General features: G+C 41.1%; 1 protein-coding gene across 5 annotated transcripts in view; it reads right to left on the bottom strand.

Moving 5' to 3' along the window:
• Window positions 1–7,584, bottom strand: part of GRIA3 (glutamate ionotropic receptor AMPA type subunit 3) — a 145,862-nt gene extending 138,278 nt beyond the window's left edge. For 3 of the 5 annotated variants that reach the window (XM_071757472.1, XM_071757476.1, XM_071757475.1), the window contains exons 1-2: window positions 7,192–7,423; window positions 6,144–6,302 (exon numbers count right to left, since the gene is read on the bottom strand). In XM_071757472.1, coding sequence (XP_071613573.1) covers window positions 6,144–6,302; window positions 7,192–7,282 — 250 coding nt within the window. In that variant the 5' untranslated portion in view covers window positions 7,283–7,423. Of the gene's footprint in view, window positions 1–6,143; window positions 6,303–7,191 lie in introns of all 5 variants that reach the window. The other 2 variants (XM_071757473.1, XM_071757474.1) reach the window with 2 other exon arrangements.
• Window positions 7,585–23,751: the final 16,167 nt, after the last annotated feature.

The following is a 23,751-nucleotide window of genomic DNA, read 5'->3' as shown; positions in this document are numbered from 1 at the left end:
ATGGACTCATTAATTTTGCATTTCTGGTGCTAGAGGAATATCTCCAAAGTCCCTGATCCAGCCAGGCCAGAGCAGGGGCTGTGAGGCTGTGTGATACCTGCTTGTGTCCCCATGCCAGCCATTACAAACAGCTGAACAGGAGTGTCTGCTTTGGAGCCTTCATCAGATGACTGCACATAAAAAACTACAGGATGAGTTTGAGGTTTCTGGGGCATCTGATATTCCTGAAGATCAACAATAACATACACTGGGTGACTTAATGGAGGGAAGCAGATCTATGCCAGGAACTGTAACCCATACGGATTTAGAAGAAAAAAAGAATCCCCATGGATGAAAACTGGAAATTGCTCCATTGCAGTGATGATCCAGATTAATTATTTTGCTATTTCTATGTTCTACTGGAGGTACAAGTCGCCCCCAAAGCAAACCTGACAACAAGAGGCATTGAATTTCTGGGCTGTCTTAGGAGCTCCCTGTGAAGGGGGGGTCCATGGCCTTCCAGTGATTTGCACTTTACAGCAGCATGGAAAGTACTGGAAACTTAAATGCCAAATGTAAATTCAGCAAAACCAACTTTCTTCCAATAAATGAATATGGGTTTTCAATTTTGTGGTTTGGCTTGGTTTGAAAGCAAACTCTGAAACCAAACTCTTGTCGCTTTAAAAATAACACCTTCTAAAACATTTTAAGGATGCCTTACTAAATCCAAATTAGCATTCCAAAATTGGTAATGACAAAATATGTACTTTAAAGGGAAAAATGTTAAATGGCTGGATTGTGACAGTAAAGAATCATTAATGACACATCAGCTCCTTCATTTCACACCTTCTTGCATAACAGTCCTACACTTGCAGGAGAACGGCCTCCCACCTCCCAGACACTGAGCACAGCAAACCCAGAGGAAAGAAACCCACAGCTTTCTGTGGCTTTTGGACAAGCTCCCGAGTCAGCCTTCAACAAAACTGTTTTTTTGCTATTGTTAAAAGATACTGTCACATGCTTGTTTCCTATCATGGCATCTTCATTTCCTCCTAGAGATAAACTACAGCTGCTACACATTTTATTGGAATGTGTAGTTACTCATTAGCTCTCCAACCAGCAGTCCATGCCAACACTCTCCTGGGTCCTCCAAGCTCAATGCTATAGAGGAAAAGTGAGCGATTTTATCCCTGGATCTGCATAAAATCTTTCCAAAACTGAGCAAGTTAATGATGCTCTTCGTTGTGCTTTACCCTTCATTCATTTGGTGAATTCAGAGTTTCTCAAAAAAAAAAGTGTGCGTTCATATCAGATTTTTTTTCCATCTCTCCAGTGCAAGTCAAATGGAACCCTAACATCCATGAACAGTAGGTAGATGCTATGTACATAGCAGAGGAGGAGAGAAAGGAGAGCCAGCTTATTTTAAGACTAATTTAAGAAACAAAAGACACACTAGAAAGCAGCATGGTTCCTCCTGCTATCACGTTCAGCTTAATGACAAATCATCTGCTCTGCCACAAAGTGGAAACAACCTCTACTTGGGACACACCATCCACCTTATGACTTTCCCCAACATTCCAAAAGCTTTGACCCCTAAACTACAGACATCTGACTGTCACATAGCAGCAACATACAACACTGGAGCATGTTCCACAGCATAAAAGGCATTTCCAGGGATCTGTAATGAACAGAGTTGTGTGGAAAGGTGATTTCCAGGTGTTTCAGCACAGAAGAAGAGAAACCACAGTGCATTCCTTATCAGGAGGGTGAGGCACCTCCTCTGTGTTCTCTACTCATGCAAAGCCACCAATTCATGGCCCAAACTTGGCAAGACTTTCAGCAAGACATGCTCATGCTTCTGGCAGAAGGGAGCTGACCCCTCTCAGCATCAGTGTCCTTTGCCAGCTGGCCAAAAAGGACACAGATGCAAGGGAAGCAAATTATCTGCCCACTGGCAAAAAGAAATGCTGAGCAGCACCTAAGGAAAAAGTGTGTGCGTGTGCCAGTGAGCATCTGTGGGAGCATTTACAGATGCACCTGTGCTTAGGAAAGGGTTAAACAGTTAAACTGAAATAATGGTCTGCTACTAACCATGTAGTATCATTTTCTGCAATGTTCATCCAAGAACAAATAGGCACTCTTTTCCATTAACATCTTCCAAGCTGCATTTTAAGGATTAAACACTGCAAGGATGCTAAAGAAACCTTTTCTAGGAAAGCCTGAAATCAGACCCCTTCAAGAAAGTGTCCATACAACACTGAAAGAATTCTAGCAACTTAAGGTAAGCATGTCATTGTATCTACTGTCTTTTTCTTCTTTTTTTTTTTTAAATCTCTAAAAGAAAAAGTGCCTGTGGAAAAACCACTACATATGAATGTTTGGTAAAATAGAAAAAGCCTTCTGGGTTCAGAAGATGTATGAGAAATGACTCAGAAAAAATTAATGAGACAAGAATTTGCAGCTGACAGGTTAGGTTTAGCTGAGAGAGGAAATCTGCCTGTAGATTAATTAGATCCTGCAATCACAGCCCCTTTTCACCCATACCCATCCCACCACTATCATTACACGATCAACAGATTTTAATGAAAACTAATGCTTTTTTTTTTTTTTTTTTTTTGAGAAATTCCATGGGGGCTCCGTCTAAGATTGAGTTTACTTTTCGAAATATTTCTTGAAAATTGCACATAAGGCAAGTGCACATTTGTTGGCTGTAAAGGTGTACAACAGCAATTTTTTGCAATGACAGTGCAGAGAGGGAATATGAGATCTGTGTGCTAATGAGCTGACACTGCAGAGGCTAGAGCAGTGTTAGTATAGTGCACTACAAGTGCAGAGCAGAAAGACATACGTGGATTATTTCCAGGGAATATGAGCTACAGAACTGTAGGCATAATTCAGCATTAACCCAGCATCCTTCCTCAGAGGTTATAAGGAAAAGCACAGAAGACTCTTCACTGAGGAATTTATATATTTGAATTGTTATATTTATGTTACTATTCTGAAAAAAAAAAAGTCAGCTCGCTCTCTACATGGGCATCTTGGAAGAAAATACAACATCCATGTTTTACTTCATGCCATTCACTCACAGCTCAAGTTAACTTCCTTTCCTGGTTTTTCTGATGGCAAAAAGCAGCATATTTTAAAAGCTGCAATAAATCCCCCTCAGAGCCAACCAATAAACTTCAATTCGCCTTTAATTACCCTGGAATTTTCATCTGTGTTAGCATTTGCTCTCTGATAAGATATCATAGAGCTAAATGAACAGATAAATACAGAGTGGATGAATGCTGCATACATGTGTGTAAATGAAAAGTACAGAGAGGGGCTTGGTGCCAGCACTGAAGCAGGGAATACATGTCCGTGAATCAGATTATGCATCATTTAACCAAAAAAGGAATGAGAAGGAGGGGCTTAGGGCAGGAATTTTCTTCTGATTCTAAACGAGTTTGCTCCCACGTTGGGATACTGCCAAGTCAGCCCTACCAGAGGTGGGCTTTTATCTCTGGCTCATGAGGATACTTCAGGTTTCTTTTTTTTTTTTTCCTTCTGCCTCTGGAATGCACCAGATTGCAGCAAGTGGGATGTGCAGCTGTACAGTAAGAACATAAGTCTTTCCTGAGCAAAGCCTCCCTCAGTTCCTGCACACATGAACACTTACTACAGCCACTATCATATAAATCAAAGCAACCCAGAATGATTTTACAGCTACTGACCAATATAGGCACTAGGCTCAAGCTACTGATGCTATTTTCTCCTGTTTCCCTTCAGTTCCTTCACTCATCCCACTAAAGTCAGCCCCAGTCTCCCTCTCCAGTCAAGGCAGTCTGAGACACTGCAGGTTTCTCTCCTATGGATCCCTGCCAATTGCAAATATTGATCAAACGGCTGGGTGACAGCACTGGAGAGAATTTATACTTATCTCCAGGAGAAGTAAAAATGGTGAATTCCTGCACGGATATGGCAGCACCGTGAAATTATCTGCCACTCCACTGGGAAGTGAGGAATTGATGAAGGGTACTCAGGCTGAATGTTTTACATGTTAACCAGGTAGTGTGAGGAGCTATTAGTACATCCTAACACAGCCATTTGGACGAGCATTCTGACTTTCAAAGAGAATTGCTTCCAGATCCAAAAGAGCAACTGTTCCTCCATATTCCATTTTTTTTATTTTATTTTGAGCTACTGAGACTTATATGACTGGTGACTTGGACACACTGTATTCTTTCCCTGTCAACAGTATTACCAGATGGCTGACATAGCTATGAAGAAGGTCACCTTTTCATTTTCTTTCTTCTGTTTCTTTTTTCACACCTTCTATTTTTAAATAGGTTACCTTAGATTGGTATTCTCTGGTCCACAGCTTCTCCAGAGATTTAAGTTTTCCCAGTTTTAGTGCACTGGTAATATGTGTGTTGGAACATGCAGCCCTATACTAAAGAAAACCACCTCATCTTTTAAAAATTGCCACAGCTTTCACCTAGCAATGACAGAAATCATTAGATGTCAGAAGATGAGAAGCACACTGACTAAATAATACATTGACTGCCTCTGAACAAGCATGTGCTTTGCTTGTCTTGGTGGGATCCGTAAAGAAGGGCTGGTAGAACTTTTGAAAAACAATTAATAATTAATCACCCAAGCAGTTTAATGTATTTAGTTTAAATCCATATAATTGATATTTAGGAAACTATGTTTCAGATACAGCCTCTTGAAGGGATTACACTGATTAAGCATTATTAGTCTGATATTTGTTGTGAAAGCCATTTGGGCTGGATAGGATTAGTACAATATGATGCAAAGTACAGATGTGCTTTTACTGACCATTTTTTCCCCACTTTAACAAATATTTTTATTCGATATTGTATAATTAAGCCCCCTGCAAAAGTTTTAAGGGCCCTAATTCAAAGTCCTTTAAAAAGTGTTAATGCTGCACTAGCAAGAAGCAGTCACATGGGGGATACGTTAGAATAGCAATCCAAAATTTATGCAAATATTATATATTTTCTAACCACAAACTTTCTCAGAAAATACCTGGAATGCTAGAAGAATAAAACATCTCCTTGTCTAGCCTTCTGATTATAGAGTGTGGGACAGGGTTGTAAAAACTATCCCATCCCAAACAAGCAAAAAGTTGAAGAAGTACAATATTCAAAAGATAAAATTATTTTAAAATGAGAGACACTAGTTTTTTGTACTCCAATACTTCATAATTCTAGCATAATTCTTCCTCAGTCAACATTTTATACTGTGAGTATAGGAACAGGAATCCTGCTCATGACACAAAGTTAGTAACCTCGCATTAGGAGGTCCTTAAAATCTTGTACAGATGCATCTCTGTATATTGCAAAGTGCACGCAAGCACCTTGCAAAAAGACTCCATTCACTTTCAAAGGTTTCCAGTAAAAACTGTATACACTGAAAGTGGATGCAACCATAAAACAAATATTCAGGAACTACTATGGGTAAAGGAATGCTTTTTTAAATGCAGAACACGCACCAGTCTTTCAGAAAGAGATTTTGCATTTTAACACCACATTAACACTACTCAAAGTCTATTTTGCTGCTTCTGTTAATAAAGGCTCAAGTTATACGTATGAACTGGCTGTGCAGAGCAATTTCTCATGACATTAAGCATTCTGATTCCATTTTCTCTCCTCTCAGCTCTAGCAGTATCTGTCAGTTTACAGTCTCCTCAGCTTTTAACAGGACTTTCACTGGAAGAAAACAACAGAGTATTTCAGGGCAGAGGAAAGAACTAAGCTGCTCTGGCTTCGTCCCCTCAAGGTCACTTGTATACAGCTGTTTCTGGTTTATTCCTACATGGTATTATTTGCAAATTATGCTGGTTTACATGGCTAGGTTGTACCCTGTACAGAAATGGGATGCTGCAACAGCAGCACTTCACTGCTCACAGCTGCACAGCACTGCTACATAAATTACACGGGTGTTTTTCTGGAAAACAAAACTATAGGGGTGAAAAGAAGTGGTGAGAGAACTTTCCCTAAGGTATTATTCACCCATATAATGCTGCAAATCAACAAGCCCTCATGGCAGTGCAGACATTTGTTGCACTATATTGTATGAACAAGAACTCTAGGCTAGCAGGGAGAAACTGACGTAACAGATAGCAAATACTTTTTTTAAAAAGCACGTTATTTACTTACAAGCATTTGTCACTGAAAAACTGTTTGAGGAGTCCAAGTGATCTACGTGATAATTCAAATGGAAGGGCTTTTCTGTGGTGTTTTGGTTTGTGTTGTATAACTGCACGGCAAATCGAAATGCACTGTGCTCCTGAACAGTGTTCCTCATGAAAAGTCCACCTAGGATGGAGAAAAAGAAAAATACAAGAAAGAAAAAACCAATAAATAAAAAGGGTATTTCAGAACGAATTTTGAGGAGAAACAGTGGCAGTAAGTTACGTTTGCATAGTGCACATCTCAGGAAAGAACGAACAGGAGGAGGCTGAGCCTGAGCACAGAATTCTGACAGAGCATGTACGTGAAATACATACTCCAAGTCCAAAGTTAGGCTCTGGGAGCCACACATCACATCCAGGTGCCTGCTGAGCTATCGGGAGTCACTGGGACCTGCAGGTGCACCTTGAAAACCGGGTCACTTTCAAACGGGTCCCCCCCCCCAGCCCACCCCCCAATTTAAAAGTCTAACCTAGGGAACTGCGGCTCCTAAATGATCTCTACCGAGTACCCCGATAACGCCTCTCGAGAGTTATTTGCCGAGGACACGGGCGGCGTGGCAAACGTGCGGTCTCACACGGTCTGGCGGAGAACACGCACAGCTGAGCTCTGCTCCGAGGGAAAGAGGCAGGGAAAAACCCCAAGTTTCACTCGCACGCCCTCAGCCTCACGGCTCTTTCGGCCCCAGGTTCAGGGCACGTCGGTACAGATTCACGCCGTCACTCTCCTCACATCATTTGCTCCAACGGGATGCGCTGCTCCAGGGCACGATTCCGCATGAGCACCGAGCAAATCCTCCTAAGGGGAACGGCCAGCCCGGCACCGCTCGCAGCCCCGCAGCCCCTCTCAGCCCCTCGCTCACCAGCCAGGAGGGGAAGGAGCCAGAGCGGGGCTGTCCCCCAAAGCAGCCGGGGCCCCTGCGCTCCTTCCCGGCGGCTCCCGGGCTGCCCCCCCGCTCCCCCTCCGCACAACTTCCCCTCGGCTGGCGGGGGAAGGTGCGGGTCGCGGTGCTTACCTATACTGATGGTGTTGGGGAACCCTGCCAGAGCCTCCCCCAGCAGCCCCGCCAGCAGCAGCAGGAGGGTCCGGGGCGCGCTCTGCCCCATTTTCTTCAGCCCCTGCGGTTCAGCCCCTAAAACGAAACCGGCGGCACAGGCATGGGCGCAACTGGAGGCTCGGAGTAGTGTCAATGGTGGTGGCGATGCTGGCGGAGGTAGTGCGGAGGACGGTCCCCCTCCTTTCTTCCCTTCCTTCCTTCCTTTTTTTTTTTTTTTTTTTTTTTTTTCCTCCTTTATTTTTTTTTTTCCTTCCTCCTCCTTCCCAAATCCCTCTCCTCTCGTCTTCACCCCAGCCTGGGAGGGCTCATTGGCTGCGAGGTTGCCTTTCTCCCCCCGTCTCCAGCAGCCCCCCCCCCCTCCCCCAGCGCGCAGGGACTTCCCCTAAAGATGGTGGGTAGCGGAGCCGGCGAGGCTGCTCCGCCCGGGCCGGGAGGGAGTTATCGATCAAACTTGGCGTGAGGCGGGCTGGCAACCGCTCGGCTCGGCCCTCCCGCACGCCCAGCCCAGCCCAGCCCCGGCGCTGGCGTCTCCCGGCCGCGGCGGCAGCGCTCGGGGCTGCGGTCGGAGGGAGCTCAGCGGACTCACGTGGGCCGCTCCCCCGAGCTGCAGCTGCCCCTTTAAAGCTGCATCGCCTCGGTGTGTGTGTGCGTGTCTGTGGCTGTGTGAGGGTGTGCGTGTGTGCGGAGGGGCGGGGAGCCGAGCAGAGCCGGCTAAGGAGGGCGGAGGTGTGGGGGGGATGTTTGAAGGGGGATGCGGCCGGAGGGATGCGGTCGGGGTCCTGCCGGCGGGGGAAAGCGGACGGCTCAGGGCCGGGAGCCGAAAAGCGGCAGAGGTTCCTCAGGGCCGGGGGCGAGAAGCCCCATAAGGACCGGGGCAGCCGGTACCTCCGGGCCTGCCCCTCGGCGGGCGGAGGATGGAGCCCCAGGTCCAGCCCCCCAGCCGAGGTGCGGGGTCCAGGCCCCGCGGCTCCCCCCGAGGGGAGAGGGCTGCCGGAGGGAGGGAGGGCTGGAAGAGGCCACAGGGCAGCCGGCGAGGATTGGGAAGGGGCGATGCGCTCTCCCAGAGGAGCTGCGTGCCCTGCGCCCGCGTTCTCCCCATCCCTCCCCCGAGTGCTAACGCCTGGAGGGGGGAGGCTCCCGCATTCATCCGCCCACAAGTGCCTTGAAGAGGAGACAGAGAAGGACGAGTTTATCCCGCACAAGGGAGTATTAGGTCCTTCCCAACCTCCTCTTAAGGAAGGCAAGTCAACAAAGTCTCCCTGTGTCATCCCTAACGCTGGGAAAAGATGGGGAACATCTCTGGCAGATGCTGCGTTGCCCTCTCACAAAGCATGGGGTGAGCCTCGGACATCCGAGTCCCTCTCTGCTACCCACCTCTTGGCTGAGCACCGAAAGTGATGTCCCCCTGGCCTGCACACCCATGGGGAGCTGTCGTGCTTCTGCTTGAAGCTTGGTTCTTCTGGGGAGCCTGATCTTGCCACCTCACTTTATAGATCCTGCAGCTCTTTCCTCGTTTTGCTGCTTTGAGGCTGACAAAACTGCAAAAAGAAGACAGGAAAGAGATACTAGGTTACCCAGTCCATCTCCTAGGCACAGGGAAGATTGTTCTTAATGTTTCTTTTTTCTCTGATTTTAGCAGGTCCCTGCTTTCCCTTGGTCCTCCTCTGCTTGCCTTTTTTTTTTTTTTTTTTTTTTTTTTTTTTTTTTTTTTTTTTTTTTTTTTTCCCCCCCCTTTTTAATCTCAGGCTCTGGTGTTCTTTGGATGTATGTTGAGTTAGGGATAATATCAAAAGTAGCTGGCTTTGCATTTGCAAAATAATCAATTGGTGCAGTGTCATATAAGATACTAACTTTCATGTTAGACCTAAGGTAGTGGCAGATTACTGCACAAGTGCCCATGAACAACATCAGAGACTGAAACCACCACTCTCAAAGGAAGCCACAGGCTACTTGAAGAAGAGGGCATCACATTGATGATGCAAGAGGTTGTAACTTACACCTTTAGCAGAATAGATGTAACTCCTGCTCACTCACAGGTGCATGCATTGATAGCTACATGTTCTCTGTTCCTTTATGAGAATCATGCCCTGAAGATGGAGTCTATTCCAGTTCAGGCAGGGGGCTGGCTGGTAATGTTCCTTGTTTAGATTGAGATGGCAGTTGTCATTTTAACTCTCAATTTAAATAAATTGTTATCTGTAGCAATAGGTGAGGTATAAAGGCCATCTTCATCTGTAGCACTCCACAAGCTGAAAGCACTCTACAAATATTAACTGTGAATTCCTTTAAACATCCCCATGAAGCATGATTGTATTCTCTTACAGACAGGGAAACTTAAAAATGAAGGAAACCAACTGGCCCAGCTCAAGTAGGCAGGAAGTTTGAGACTCAGAATTAAGAACATGAAAACCAGCCCAGCTTTACTGTACTCTTCTCTCAAGTACCTTTAGGTAAGCATTGCAGATGTGAAAAGCTACAGACAGATACATGAAATTTAGACATTCATGATAGGTTTGAAAAGTAGCTTCCTATACACAAATAATTTTTTTTGTGTTTCAAACTACTTATCTTCCTCCACTCTGCCTACTTCCAACCCATTTCTAACATATTCTCCACCAAGTCCTGCTGTCCCCCTTTTTTTTTTCCCCCTTTCCTAGTGGCTCTACTTTCTTACTGTTCCCTTGCTTTCATAAAGTTCTCTCCAGCAGCCCTGCAGCTGTGCCTTCCAGGCTGACTGCCACCTGCCACACTGACAGCTGATGATTGTCTGAAAAAATTACAGGAAATTGCATTTAACATTATAGATGTTAGGACAAGAGAAGAGAGAAAATATCAGTGAATGAAGGTGGCATGTGTTAGAATCTCATTCTCATCCACTGCTGGTAGGTGGGTAACTCATCTCAAATGGTGCTTCATGGCCTCATCTCAAAACAGAGTGTTGCTGTAATCCAAAATATATCTGCTAGAAGCAAACACATTTTTTGTCCTGAAGCCACTAGTACACATTATTACTATTATTATTAGCACTTTCAATACACACTTTGCTTTTTGCCTAGGAAATTAGTCTCATGCTACTATTTGCAGATACAAATGGCACAGCAGCCATCCCATACAGACCCAAAGAGACCCCAGCTCAGTTTATCTTACAACAAACTCAGTGTCCTAGGACAAAATGATAGGAGATTAGTTGGCTTTATGTGGATATTAATGCCATGCAGATAGCTTACATACTTTGTTAGGGATGTCTCAGTGAAATTAATTAATTAATTCCAATTAATGAGTTCCCTGGTAACTGAGGTCATACCAGATGCTTTCCCAGACCTACCCTAACTAAACACAACCAAGATTTTGCAGGATAATCAAAGCATCACGTTTAGATAATTTATGGTATTCTGGGACACTAGAGGATTCTTAGTACAATCTACCTGAGGAGGAGATAATGATTTATAATTAGCTAATGTGTTCTCATTGTAATGTTTAATAATGGATTAGAAAAATGCTATGGAATATGGGACACGCCGTTCTCATTGAGCTTTCTGGTGTTACAAGGCTAACCCCACAGTTTTAGCAGAAAGTCATGGCAAAATCTACACCAGGATACTGTGACTCAAGCCTCACTCTTAACTGCACTAAGATGACTTCATCTATTTTGTGATTCTTATTTCTAATTGCGAGAGAGAAGCTTAGGCAGTAAGTTCCTAGAAATCATTGTGCTCCTCCCAATACCAAGCAAAACTGGCTATATTTGAAAATAAATGTATTACTGGTTGTGTCTTAGGCCTCTTTTTTTTTTTTTTTTAAATAGTTATTTCTTCATAAATAAAAGGAACATAATTAACTAAATTTAATCTCAGCATTTTAAAATTAATGTCAGTGTGAGGTCATAGGCTGGACTTAATGATCTCAGAGGTCTTTTCCAGCCTCAATAATTCTGTGATTCTGTGATTTTCACTAAACTGCTTAATTCTATAATAGTCAACTAGTAGGTAGTGGGAAGAGACAGAAACAAAGATGAAAATGGATTCAGGGAGAGGGTGAAACTACAGATAGAAAGAGTCAAGGGTGAAAAGAGGGAAACTGAATACAGACATTACAGCTTCATACATTTTGGACAACAGGTCAAAAGGATGGTCTAGTGAAGATTTGATTATATTATGAGTAGGCATAGAATGAACTATTGAAGCTCCTGTTTAACTTTCATTACCATGCAATGACAGAAACATAAAACAAAATTAAAAGACAGTTTAACAGAAATATTCTGCTACGGTTTATTGCTAACCTATAAAGCTGTCATACATAGTATTCTTGGCAAAAATAATTGTTTTTGAAAGTTGCAAATTTTATGTGAATTAGCGAGTAAACAAATTGGACTAACTAGTAAAAAGCTGCTTAATATTCAGAATTCATGGCAAAAAGTAGCTCCTGGATGCCTCAAGAAAGACCTATTCTTAAGCATGGTAAGAGTTTATAGTATATCTATATACAGCATATATATATATATATACAGTTCTCTGAAAAATTTCATACTGGCTGGCATTAGAGACAGGATAGGAGCCTACCTGAATCATTGATTTGTTATTCATTTTTTCCAAGAACACTTTGCAGGTGAAATCCTGGAGCTGCAGAAATGTGTGATAGGTTTATTACCACTCTCATCAGAGCTGGGCTTTTACCCAATACATCCTGGCCAATTAATATGGTCTGACACATTGGAATATGTTCCAGTGGAAGGATGATCAAGATTTGTATAGGAACAGGGTCAAAGAGGAAACTTATGGATAAATAAAAGTCACAGCTCTATTACTGGAGTCTAAATCAGCTTCAGGTAGAAGAAACAAATCCATGCAGCAACTTTTATCAGAATGGAACATGGACTGTTAAGGTAATAACCTATATATTTTACAATTGCACAACTAGGACACAAATGTGGGAACAGTCAGCATGTACAAATTTCATCATTTTTCTTGGGTTTGTGGTATCTTCAGGATACATGCTTCTAATTCTTCTAAGAGCTGTGGGGCTGGTGGAAATGTAGTGTTATTATAGTCCCATAATGTCAGAAACAATTTATGTAACCTTCTGCTTTCTGATTAACTGTACACGAGGCACTGCTGGCCTAACACAGCCCTGCAGTTCTTATTTAAACCTGTTCCTTTGCTGTGCTCATCTATATTTATTACTTAAGGAAACAGTAAATCAAATAAAAAAGTAATGGTATCCCCTACATAATAAAGTGAAGCCTCTCTCTCTTTTCATTTTATACCTATGACTACAGTTCTCAAGCAACCTTGGCAGTCATTTCCAGTTCCTATCCACTTCAGCTGTGCAAGATCTGACCACTGACTATTTAATTTCTGTATATAATTACTGAAATAAATTCTTCTTAAAGACAATCTCTTTTAGCCCTAAACAGTGAATAATCACTTCAGATGATTGTTTGCCCATCAAAAGTCTTTTTTCCTCTTAGTCTGTGTTTGTATATTACTGTAACTCACTCACCTCAGTTCAAACCTGCAGCAGTGTCTTTTAATGAAGATGTTTTTAGAAATGAGCACATAGATTCTTAGAAACTGTTGTTTTGACAAAAAGCATTCATGCTTTTCACTTCAGTTTTAAGGATTTCAGATTTGTTCTGTTCTACTTGATCAGATACTCTACCCTCCCTTAAGCCGTCAGTCTGGCAGCTACAAAGTTTTAAGAATTATGCATAAAACTCTCATTCAGTTCTTTGCTAGTTTCAAAGAACTTGCTTTACTTCTCAAGTGAGCCTTTGCAGCACTAGGGCATGGAATCAACTCCCTTTTTTTTTTTTTTTAAGCATTCATTTGATTTATATAAATAAGGCATTAGTTAATATGGGAAGGAAATTAGACTGAAAAGGAGCTTTAAGCTGTGTCTTCCTTAGTCCTGGGGAATATATTATCTGTGGAGTGTTGGTCTCTCCTTACTATGTCACTACTCAAAGAACATCACCTTGAATGTGAAAAGATTTCCCTGTGTGACTTCCACAAAAAATGTATTTCCTTGGAAGAAAGAGGTGCATATAGCATGGATGGGAAGAACGAGCAGCTCTACTTTAAGATCTTTTTTTTTCTTCTCACTTAGAGACCTACCTAACCTACCAACCAACTGTGACAGCATCTCAAGGTCTAACAAGAAAATAAATGGAGAAAACCACCAAAGTTGCTGGCAGACTGTCAGTATAGGGAATTTACAGGCAGTCTGGAATCTGAGAAGGCAACAGAGAAAAAACATAGGATTTTCCTATGGCAATGTCACAGTCTAACCCACAGGCTGGCAATTTTGATCCCTGTATACTAAAGATCTAATACAGAGTCTTTAAATAATATTTTGTCATATTGTTAAGGACTTGCATTGTCCATCTGCACAGAGATGAATTTCACCTAACATGATTTATTTTATTGATTTCAGTGGGATTAACTGAGAGTACAAAGATGACTTCAGTTGTGCACTTACATTCACATGAAAAACATGATGTAGTTCTGATAATCTTCAGTGTTTGAGGAGACAAGCAAATCCTTTGGAAACTCAGTGGCTTATTTGAAAAGATCTGATATTAACAATATAGCCAATGTTAACAGAAATGTTCCCCTGCTTTGTGAACCTTCCATTCCTAATTAAAAGTTGTTTGGCTTTGTAAGTTGTGCCTTGTAGCAATTTTGCTGGATCTTGATAATTACAGTATAAAACTGAATGACTGTTTGCTCTTACAGCACAACAGAAGCCATAAGAAGTGAAAAAACAGTTGCAGGAGGGTTTTGTAATAGCAGTTCTCACCTTACCTAAATTTGAAGAGTCTTGAGCACCTTCCAGTAGATCTGCAGTGGTCCTTATGTAGCACATGGAAGTCAACTGGTAACAGATTTACTCTTCTTAATTACTTTTTACAGACTCTTCTGAAGTAGTCCATGAGTCCCAAGGAGTCCTCAGACCTGATTTTCAGGAAGAGAGAGACATTTATTCATTCTCATCTGTCAAGTGTTGGCTTAGTGTCAGTTTATCTTGGAAACTGCTCTTGAACACACAAACTGCTAGAATCCTATTTTGAGATCTGTTGTGTCCTCACAAGCCCTCAATAATAACTAAATATTCAAGTACTAACATGAACATAAGATCACTGCTATCACTGAATCTATATTTTAGGACCTTTGTCCAGCCTATGATGATGTTAGAGCATCCTACTTCAGTTGACAAAACTCTGTGTTGTATATGCAAAAGACTTGGAGTAAAAAATTAAAAAAAAAAATAAAAATCAAACTTCACAGTGTAACTGACTCAAACAAAGCCAAGGAAGAGCCCCTCATCTGTCTGGTGTTCATAGCCCTACTCTTCCTAGTGCTGCATTTTAAAACATTTGGGACCAAATCCTCCTCCAGAATAAAGCACCCTAGATCAGTGAAATAAATTCTACTGTGGACCAGGATAGACAGACTCTTATTTGATTTTTCTGCAGTGTAAATGCAGTTATCATTTTGTGCAATCAAGGCCTGCACACAAGTGAATGAGCTTTACATTTGATTTCATTCTTTTCACCCTTCCATGTGTATTGTTTAGGAACTACACAGCAGACTCTTGGGCATCTCTTAAGACTAAATTTTAGGCAGAAATTTCCTCCTGTAATCTTGAATTAAAATTTGGTTTTATTGTTTAGCTTAGTTGCATTTACACCCCCCAAAGAAGCATGTTTCAAAAGTGCAAAAATAACCAAGAAAAGAAGCATTGTGATTTTTCTTGCTTCAAATTATGAAGAGAAATCTTGAAAGATTTTTTGTCCTTTTAAATTGTTATCTTTTGTATTGTTTGCTAAATATTAGGGATATTAAACATGAGTGTTCTCTCTCTGCTATTTCAGAGAACTGTTTAAAACATCAAACCATAACTGGATGCTCAATCTTGGATAATAATTGGAGTATCATAAGAATTGCAAATTATAAATGAAAATCAAATCAAATCCTTCCTTTTCTATGAGTCAGACACTATTTCCTAGGTACTTGTGATGCAGTAGCCTAGAGTTTAATCTAAACCCCATTACATTCATTAAGCATCATTCTATTGACTTCAATGGATTTTGAATAAAGTTAATAGCCTGTTTTGTTCCTACACATCCATAGTGGGGAGGTGCAAGGGAGGCTAGGGAACAACAGGTCAGAACTAGATATTTTTAATGTAAAATATCTCATAAGCTGTTTGTTTTTTGTACATCAGAAAGCATAAAATAAAAGAGATGGGGTTATTTCCTGTTTGGTTTTTTTTGAAGAAGAACAAAGTGCCAGAAAGGGGCACATTGGCTGAGAGATCACCTTATAGTTCTACCTTGAAAGCCCTTTACATAAAAATCACTTTTTTTAGAAACAGTAGCTCTGCTTTGTGAGCCTAGGTTATGATACTGACTCTGAGTATCATCCAACTCCGTAATTACTTTTATGGTGATTAAAATCTCTAAAAGCAAGACAATTCAGCATTGTCAATGCATTCTTGTTAATACACAGTTATCAAAAGGCTTAGCTGAGAAGTGGCCAGTCTTACACAAGGTTTCTTTGGGGCTGTAATGCTTTAAGTGTGATATAGTGAGTTAAGGAGGAAATGCAAACACATAATTTTCGATTTAACTCTGAAATTTCTTGCTTTTGTGTTGCAGGGCAGACCTGCCACATTACTTTGATATATTGTTGTTATTTGCAATATAATCCTGTATAATAATTAACAACAACGAATCCACTGCAGTGCTTCAGTAAAGTAGTGGAGCCTGTTAAATTGGACCATGAATACACAGCTGCTTTCCTTTATTCTAACATAATTATGCTGTTGAAGGAGAAAAAAAAAAAGGCAGATTACTGGAAAGGCATAGCTAAATAGGGCTCCTTGGTGCTGTAAATTTCTGGAGTGCTGTTATGAGGTTTTGAAGTATTAAGTATATATGAAAAGCGACACGCTGGAAATCTTTTGGAAAGCACTTGTTTCTATTATTCTTTAGGGAAAAATTCTGCTGTCAAAGGTGAAATCCAATGACAGCAGCACCAAAGGGTATGTTTTCACTGCAAGCTTATTCATACCATAAGGGCCACCCCATTCCACCCAGCATCACACAGTCCCTTATGCCTAAATATACATGAAATTTGGGATCTGGCTTGGCCATGAGAGCCAAATTCAACTTCTAAGTAGATCACACATAAAGTTTTCTGTGAGGAGGTTGGCCTTAAGGCATACATGAAGTGTCAAAATATCTGTGGGAAGGAAGGAGACAGGGCATTTTTCCTAATTCTATATGAAACGGACCATAATTAAAACTGTTTTTCAAGATATGCATCTCCTGGACCCTGTATCACTTCTGCATCACTTGTCTCCCATATAGATCTTGCTGGAAGTTACCTTCCCATGTATTTACCTCTACTCAGCATTTGACCCTTCATTCCACATTCTCTCTTCTCTTTTTGCTGAAGAATGCTGAAAGATGTCACCTCAGTGGGCTGCACTGCTGTAAATACCATGGCTGGCTGTAAAATATGGCTTAGAGTGCCAGGACCAGGACCACTCTCTGTTCAGTCAGCAGTCAACAGCAAATCTGTGTGCTGATAAATGATAATGACCAGCCCAGTGCTGTTGCTCCAACACTTCAGTTTACACATGATTTTTGGAAAAAGCACCCTGCCTCTCTAAGAAAAAAGAGGCTTGGAGATGGCAGTGTAATTCAGAGGATGAACCTAATTCAGAAAAAGCAGGTATTGTTCTAGAACCCTCCATGAAAACTCAAGTCAGTGCCAATTAGCATCCTGAGAAATATCCCTGCAGCCCTACTGTCAGAGCCAAGGAAATGTCAGGCTGTGATGGACATGACACAGAACTATGTGAGTCTGGTCATGGACTCCAGATATATTCTGCTGTTTGAGCTCAGGCCACAACCTCCTCGAGTGCAGCACGAGCTTTACTCAAGCTAAACCAACTGTTTCACATTGCAGATCACATTGGGAGCTTCCTGAATGCTGAGATTTGTATTTAAGGCAAGAGCAGAATCCAGCTGTTTTACTTGTTCTCAGTGAATGCCTTTTCCATGCTTTGCACAGTAATCAACCAAAAGTCAACTGATTTCTGCATATTTTCAGTATGCAATATACATACCAGCTTTTTCATAAGAGCTTATTCCTGTAGTTCCCCACTAAATAACCGCAAATAGCAGAGTCCCCATAACTTTACACTCATATATGCCTTGATTATGATACATTTCAAATGAGCTGATAGTGATCTTCTAAAATAGATAGATGAAAATAATTTTCTCAGAACTGTATCTGTAAGCTAAAAGATCAGCTGACAGCACTTCTCACATCCGTCAGCAACCTTCATTTCTGATGACAAAACATAACCACCATTTCCAAAATTGGTTCATCAAGGAAGATGTCTCTCAATTTAGTTGGTGTTCATCAAAAGGCTTGTGCTGAATTAAGGAGGTTTTAGAACATATGAGACCACTTGGGCTCCTCAAGCCAAAGGGAAACTGAATGGCAGGTTGTTGTAGCAAGAGCATTTTTCAAAGTTCAGACTGCCTCAAGGTCAGCAAACCATTAAGCTTGGAAATGTAGAGATGTAACCTTGAGATAAAATTCTGGTCCCACACACATTTAATAGGAAGCCCTTGCTGACATCAGTGCTATCAGACTGGACTCCAAGTCACCAGATTAAAAATGGAGGAAAAATTTTTAATTTCATTTTCAGGCTTGTCACATCTTAAAAAAAACGTGCAGCACATAGGTGCATATGTTCCACATAAGAGGAAATACCTTTCTTATTCAGAAGGCTGAATGCTTCCAACTGACCCAGAAATTAAAGACTTCACAGCATCTTTGTACTAACAGCATTGGGGAGTCCAATCCACATCTTGATTACCAATACCAAACATATTCCTTTTAAGATTAAAAATGCACACTCAAGTTCTCAGTTTGGGACTCTGAGAGCAGAATTATATTCTTTTCCTTCCCAGTGTCACAACCAAGAAGTCTATAAAAGCTCACCAAGACCTTCACTGGTTTGTGTGACACCTTCTGGCTGCACCCCCAGTGCTGTCCTTACAGCCTCAAGACTTTCATTGGGGTTCACCAAGTGTAACACACTGAAACTTCTGAAACTTTTCATCCTGATGAAGCTGCTCATAAGAATCCACCTTGCAGGAGGAGTGAAGGCCTGGTTTTGGCAGGAAAGGCAGCATAACTGATTAGTAAATGATTAGTAATGATGATTAATAAAAATGTCAGCAGGACTGCTGAGTCAGAATGTGCAATAAACAGATTCCCCACTCTGGGCAAAAACTGCTCAGGTGAGGTTAGAAGATATTTCAGCCCTATGGCTTTTCCTTCAGTAGAGTACAGGATTTGTACTCAAGCCCCCAAAATTATTTGGAGGTGAAAAGTAGCTTGATCCCAAAAGCAGCTCTGTTGTTCAGGAGCAGTAAGGAAAGGGAAACTGTTTCATACAAACATGATAATGTTCCCTACCTCTGGATTCAATTATTAGAAACCTGTCTTTATTCTCCCTAATCCTCAGCCCCTTTGCCTAATGTTTTTCAGTATTTCAAAGACTTTGATAGGTATTATCTAAATAGGCTGGGGTTTTTTTTTTAGAAAAAAACCACAACAAAATTGAGACAAATAACCTCACAAAATTTGTGAGTGTTCTTCCATCTTCAGTAAATTTTTCTGCTTCATAAAGGATTCTAGACCTCAGGATCTGTCCCTACAGTTTGTATGCAGAATACCAAAATCATACTATTACAATTTAGGAAGCCAAAAGGGATCAAGACACAAGCAGACGTCAGTTGATATTTAAATATTCCAGTTGCTCAGCTATAAATTCAGTCACTAAGCACAGATTAACTGGATTTGGAGCTATAGAAATGACTGTAACACAGCAAGGTCAGGGCTGAATGAAATGAACAGAGATCGATCAAATGTGTGAAGTACTGTGGGGGAACAGGGCAGTTCATAATTCCAAAACTTTACTCTGTAGAATGTGCTGTACATGATCGATGACAGAGGAGATAATAAACCAAGCAGACTATACCCCTGTTCCATATATAAATATGCTGCAATTGTGTTTGGTCTGATTAATTTCAGCAAAATTTGGGTTGCTAATTAGTGCTGCTTTAATCCAAAGGTAAAAAGTTATCTCTGGCAGCCTAGGGAGGGGCTGTACTTTATATAGGGTTCTGAAAACCTACACAAAGTCCATATGATTTGGGTGCAAGAAATGCAGACTGCTTGGCATCCATTTATTGGCAGTGGGACATGCATTTCCAAGCCCCTTTTGCCTGCTAGCACCAAGAGATTAACAATGCACCAATTATTTGAGCCTCAGGGCCTGATTCTTTATCACTGAAGTCAATAGAAGCTTTGTCATTGACCTCAGTGGGCACAAGCTCAAGCCCTCAAAGAGCACATTATGTGATACACGGTTGGTTTTTTTTAAAAAAAAAAGAAAAAAAATCAAGCTGAGCAGTTTTGTGTTTGCAGAGCCAGGGATGACTGACTGACTGGTACAGAGAAACTGAAATAGAGATGTGAAAAAACCAAACTGATTTCTCAGTTAGGCAATTGGCTCTACAGCTGAACACAACTGAAAAGCAGACAGAAATGTAGCACTGAGTCCCTGCGTTTTGCATTACACTGAAACTGTGAATAATACCTTCTGAAAGCAGGTCTCTAATTTAAGTACCCGTAAACAATATAAATTGGAGAAGGCAGCAGAAGCTTTGTAACTCTGAGCAGCCTGGTTGCTTCGTGGTGAAATACAAATGCAGAAGCCAATATGTAAGCAGGTCTAGGAGAGAGAATTTTGACAATCTTACACTCAGAGTAGTTTCTCTTTTTTCTGACATTCCTTCATCTGTCCCCAGAAGACATTCTCTTACTTGACATGGTCACCTAAACCTGAGAAACATTGCTAAGAGAAACATTGCTGTTTACCACTATATTTAGGGATGTAAGCAAGTTAATGCCTGCTTGTAATAGAACACATACTCTGTAACCACGTAGTCAGTCAGTGCACTTCCCCCTTCGAGCTTCAGCATTAATAAGAAACTCTCTCAGTTTTCTAAAGCTTAATCTATAAAGGGAACAGCAGGGCCTGCATATCCATATTCATGGGGAAACCCTCCAGAGGAATTAAAGGCAATAGCACTATTCATCTTCCTTACATATTGAATGAATGAAGTAGCAGCTCTCCAGGTTTTCTGAGTGTTATGGTCACCTCAGCCACATGCCATTGTTTCTGGTCTCTATCTGGGTGACTTGCAAACACATCAGCTCAAAACAGCTTTGTGAATACTTCCAGTGAGAACACTTAACTGCTCAAAGCCTTGTGATTATTATTTTTTTTTTCCACAAACAGACTTGGGGAAAGGAAAATTTATTCTGTCACCACAATATGTAAAAGGGGAATTCACTATTATTCCAGAAAACTTCACTACTTCACTACCATTTCCAGAAAACAGCTAAACACATCAGCAAGTACTATGGGGTGGGGGAGGGGGGGGGGGGAGGGATGCTGCAGATATCTCCACATCCTAGTAGAGGTTATAGTATTAATTCCCTGACACAAGGGGAATTTGCACTCCTAAACCCCCAAACATTTTCTCAAAAGTTCTATTGCCACATCCTAGTGGTGCAGAATTTTTAATGCTGAGCAGCAAGCACATTTTCTGAATTCACCACTTTGCTGTTGAACACTGGCATGCACTGATACAAGGCCCAGAAAGCTCCAGCTCCATACAGAAGTGCCATTCAGCCTTTGACAAGCCAGGAGCTACTGTGTCACCCAACAGAGGCTCACAAACCCATGAAAAAAACGAGCCAAAAGAGAGAAATGGATGCAGGCAGTTTATGAGAGAGTTAAAACACAGCTCTAAACAAGTCAGCAAAACCTACAGTCAGAAGAGTGTTTGTCAGGGCACAGCCAGAGTGAGTGCTTGGTGACCTGTCACCAGGCTGACAACCTGGTGCAAGTCACTACAGGCTGTGTGTGGGTAGACACATTCACACCTCTGGGTTTTGTTTCCAAATGCTCTATCACCTTCAGGACACCATGTGGTGTCTTAGCAAGGAGCTTGAAGTGGCTTAGATGGCACAAACAGGATACAGAATACTGGGCACTGAAATGTGACATCACCTGATAACAGTGATTCACTTCATTTTTTTCTTGCCCTTTGTATATTTCTGATTTTTTTCTTTTAATTTTTTAATAAGCTCTTTTAATTGCTTATTTGCTTCTGAGCTGATATGAAAAGAAAGAACAAATAAATACTTTGTTAAATTATTTCATTTAACTTGTTAATCATTATGCTGTCCAGCTGCCTGGATTAAAAGAGCAACTGCACAGGAACCTGGGGTTGCTACACTCCAGTCACCTCAAAAGTTTAGGAGCACAAGCTTTTGCTATTTTTCACATATGGATTTTTGTTACCACCCAGCCTTGTCAGCCTTTCATATGCAAACTTCCCACTGTGATCAGTGGGACTTCTGGACATTTAAGGAATACTTGGGAACTTGTTGTTTTTTTCTCTTCAGCTTCTGAACTGGTAGTGCAAAACTGTGTCAGCCAGAGAGGAAGAGAGGGAAGGAAGAGAATATGAGAGAGCATGAACAGAGATAATGCTGTGAGCCAAACCCTTCCCAACCAGCCCCTTGGAATGCTGTGAGAATGTTGGAATTGCAGCCAGAAGCTCCTTTACATTTGCAAGTGCAGTCTCTGCAGTCCCTTCTGAGTAAGTTTTCAAAGACAAATCACATTCACAATTACCATTCCAAATAACAAAACACTGTTGCAATATTTGAGTGCATTCACACAAACCCACACAGAATTTTCTTCTTTCAAAAAACAGAGAGAAGCATATTCAGTATTCTCTTTACTGAAATATTTATGCCCAGCCTGAAAGAGGGAAGGGCACATTTTTAGCACCCATGGTCTCTATAAGATAAAGATGAAACTCTAGCACAGCTGGTGCTTGACAGTGGATGTATTTGTCTCTTGGGATTTTGTGTTAAGGACATTCCTTCATTAGCAAAAGAACCTTTTTAGTATTCACTCTCAGATTGCTTTTACTACTTGGTCCAAGGCAGCCCTTATTACAAAATATGTTACCTTAACACCAGATCTCAACTGTTAGCAGTGAACACAAAAAATACTTGGTTTCAGAGTTAAATTAGGAAAGTGAATTGCATTTATTCATGTTTCTTTTAGACAGCTGAACGTATTGACTTAATATGTCCTTTTTTTAACCCACATTCCTCCATTTTTTCTCTTCTTGTCTGATGTTTAAACTACATTATGATTCATCTCCAAAGCAACGAGCTTTTTAAACTTCATGATTTCACCTTGTGTGCCCAGAAGAGAATTTTTTTCTGAAAAAAGGAAAGGATACGCTACAGGACGTCTAGAACTTGACTGATTGTCTGCCTTATTATTATCATTATAGTTTCCACAATACAAGATTTTGTTTTCCTTGTTAGAAACGTGTGGGTTTATAATATAACAAAACTTTATATGTTGCCTGGTCCAATATCAGGTATTTCAGATATTTAGAAGGATCCAAATCTGATCCTTCTAGCTTCACACCAACCATTGCCATTTTATTACTGTCCAAATGACACACGATGAGCCAGAAGTGTCACTTAGAATACATTGTAAAGAGTTCTATATCTACTTTTGACATTTATTACTGTGTTGAGTGAGACTGCATGTCTGGTGACATCACTGAAGAGGCCTCTGAAAGATTTGAAAGAATACAGTCAGTTCAAGGAGGTGAACTGGTATTACTGTGCATGTGGAAGAGAATAACTGAACTTCTATCATCAACCCATATTTTTAGAACCATTTCACAATGACACAGAATTTAGCTTTTTTTGCTACTGCAATAAAGACTTAATTTAGCCAAAATGTTCCTGGCCTCTGCTACAAAAAGTTTGTCAAGTACTTCCACTAGACCTTTGCATTATTGTAGCCATTAATTCGTTCAGAATCAAATAACCTCCTATGGCTTCAGTGACAACACTTTCTAGTGACACCAAGAGAATACAATTTGTACTCTCAGTATAATCTGAGTTGCAAAATTTGAATTCAAACCAAGACTTCAAAATCCTCTGTGTTCAATTTCTTTGTGAGATGTTTAATGAGATTCAAGCATGTGGAAGCTTAGGTCAGAGGCTGATGGCAAAGTTCAAGACCATGATGATAGTCTTGAATGGATGATGCTGGAAGCTGATTCATCTTTGGGAAGATGTTTTATTGGCAAGAAGCTTTTTGAACCTGTTGAAACCACAAGGAACTTCATCAGTCCAGAACAGTTTCTATGTCTAGTAAGATTTTTATGGCTTAGCCCTCTTATAGGTTGTACACTAAGTTTGTTTTTAGGGGATTTTTTATGCTGTCTCTGCAAAACAATTTCTTGCTCCAGCAGCTCCCAAAGATAAATTTAGGCTACAGCACTCAGTCTACAAAACACTGGTCCAGCAGCTA

Source organism: Heliangelus exortis, chromosome 14 (assembly GCF_036169615.1).
Source record: "Heliangelus exortis chromosome 14, bHelExo1.hap1, whole genome shotgun sequence".
NCBI classification, from domain to species: Eukaryota; Metazoa; Chordata; class Aves; order Apodiformes; family Trochilidae; genus Heliangelus; species Heliangelus exortis.
Note: the sequence above shows the minus strand (reverse complement) of the source record. Positions and strands in the feature narration are given on the sequence as shown.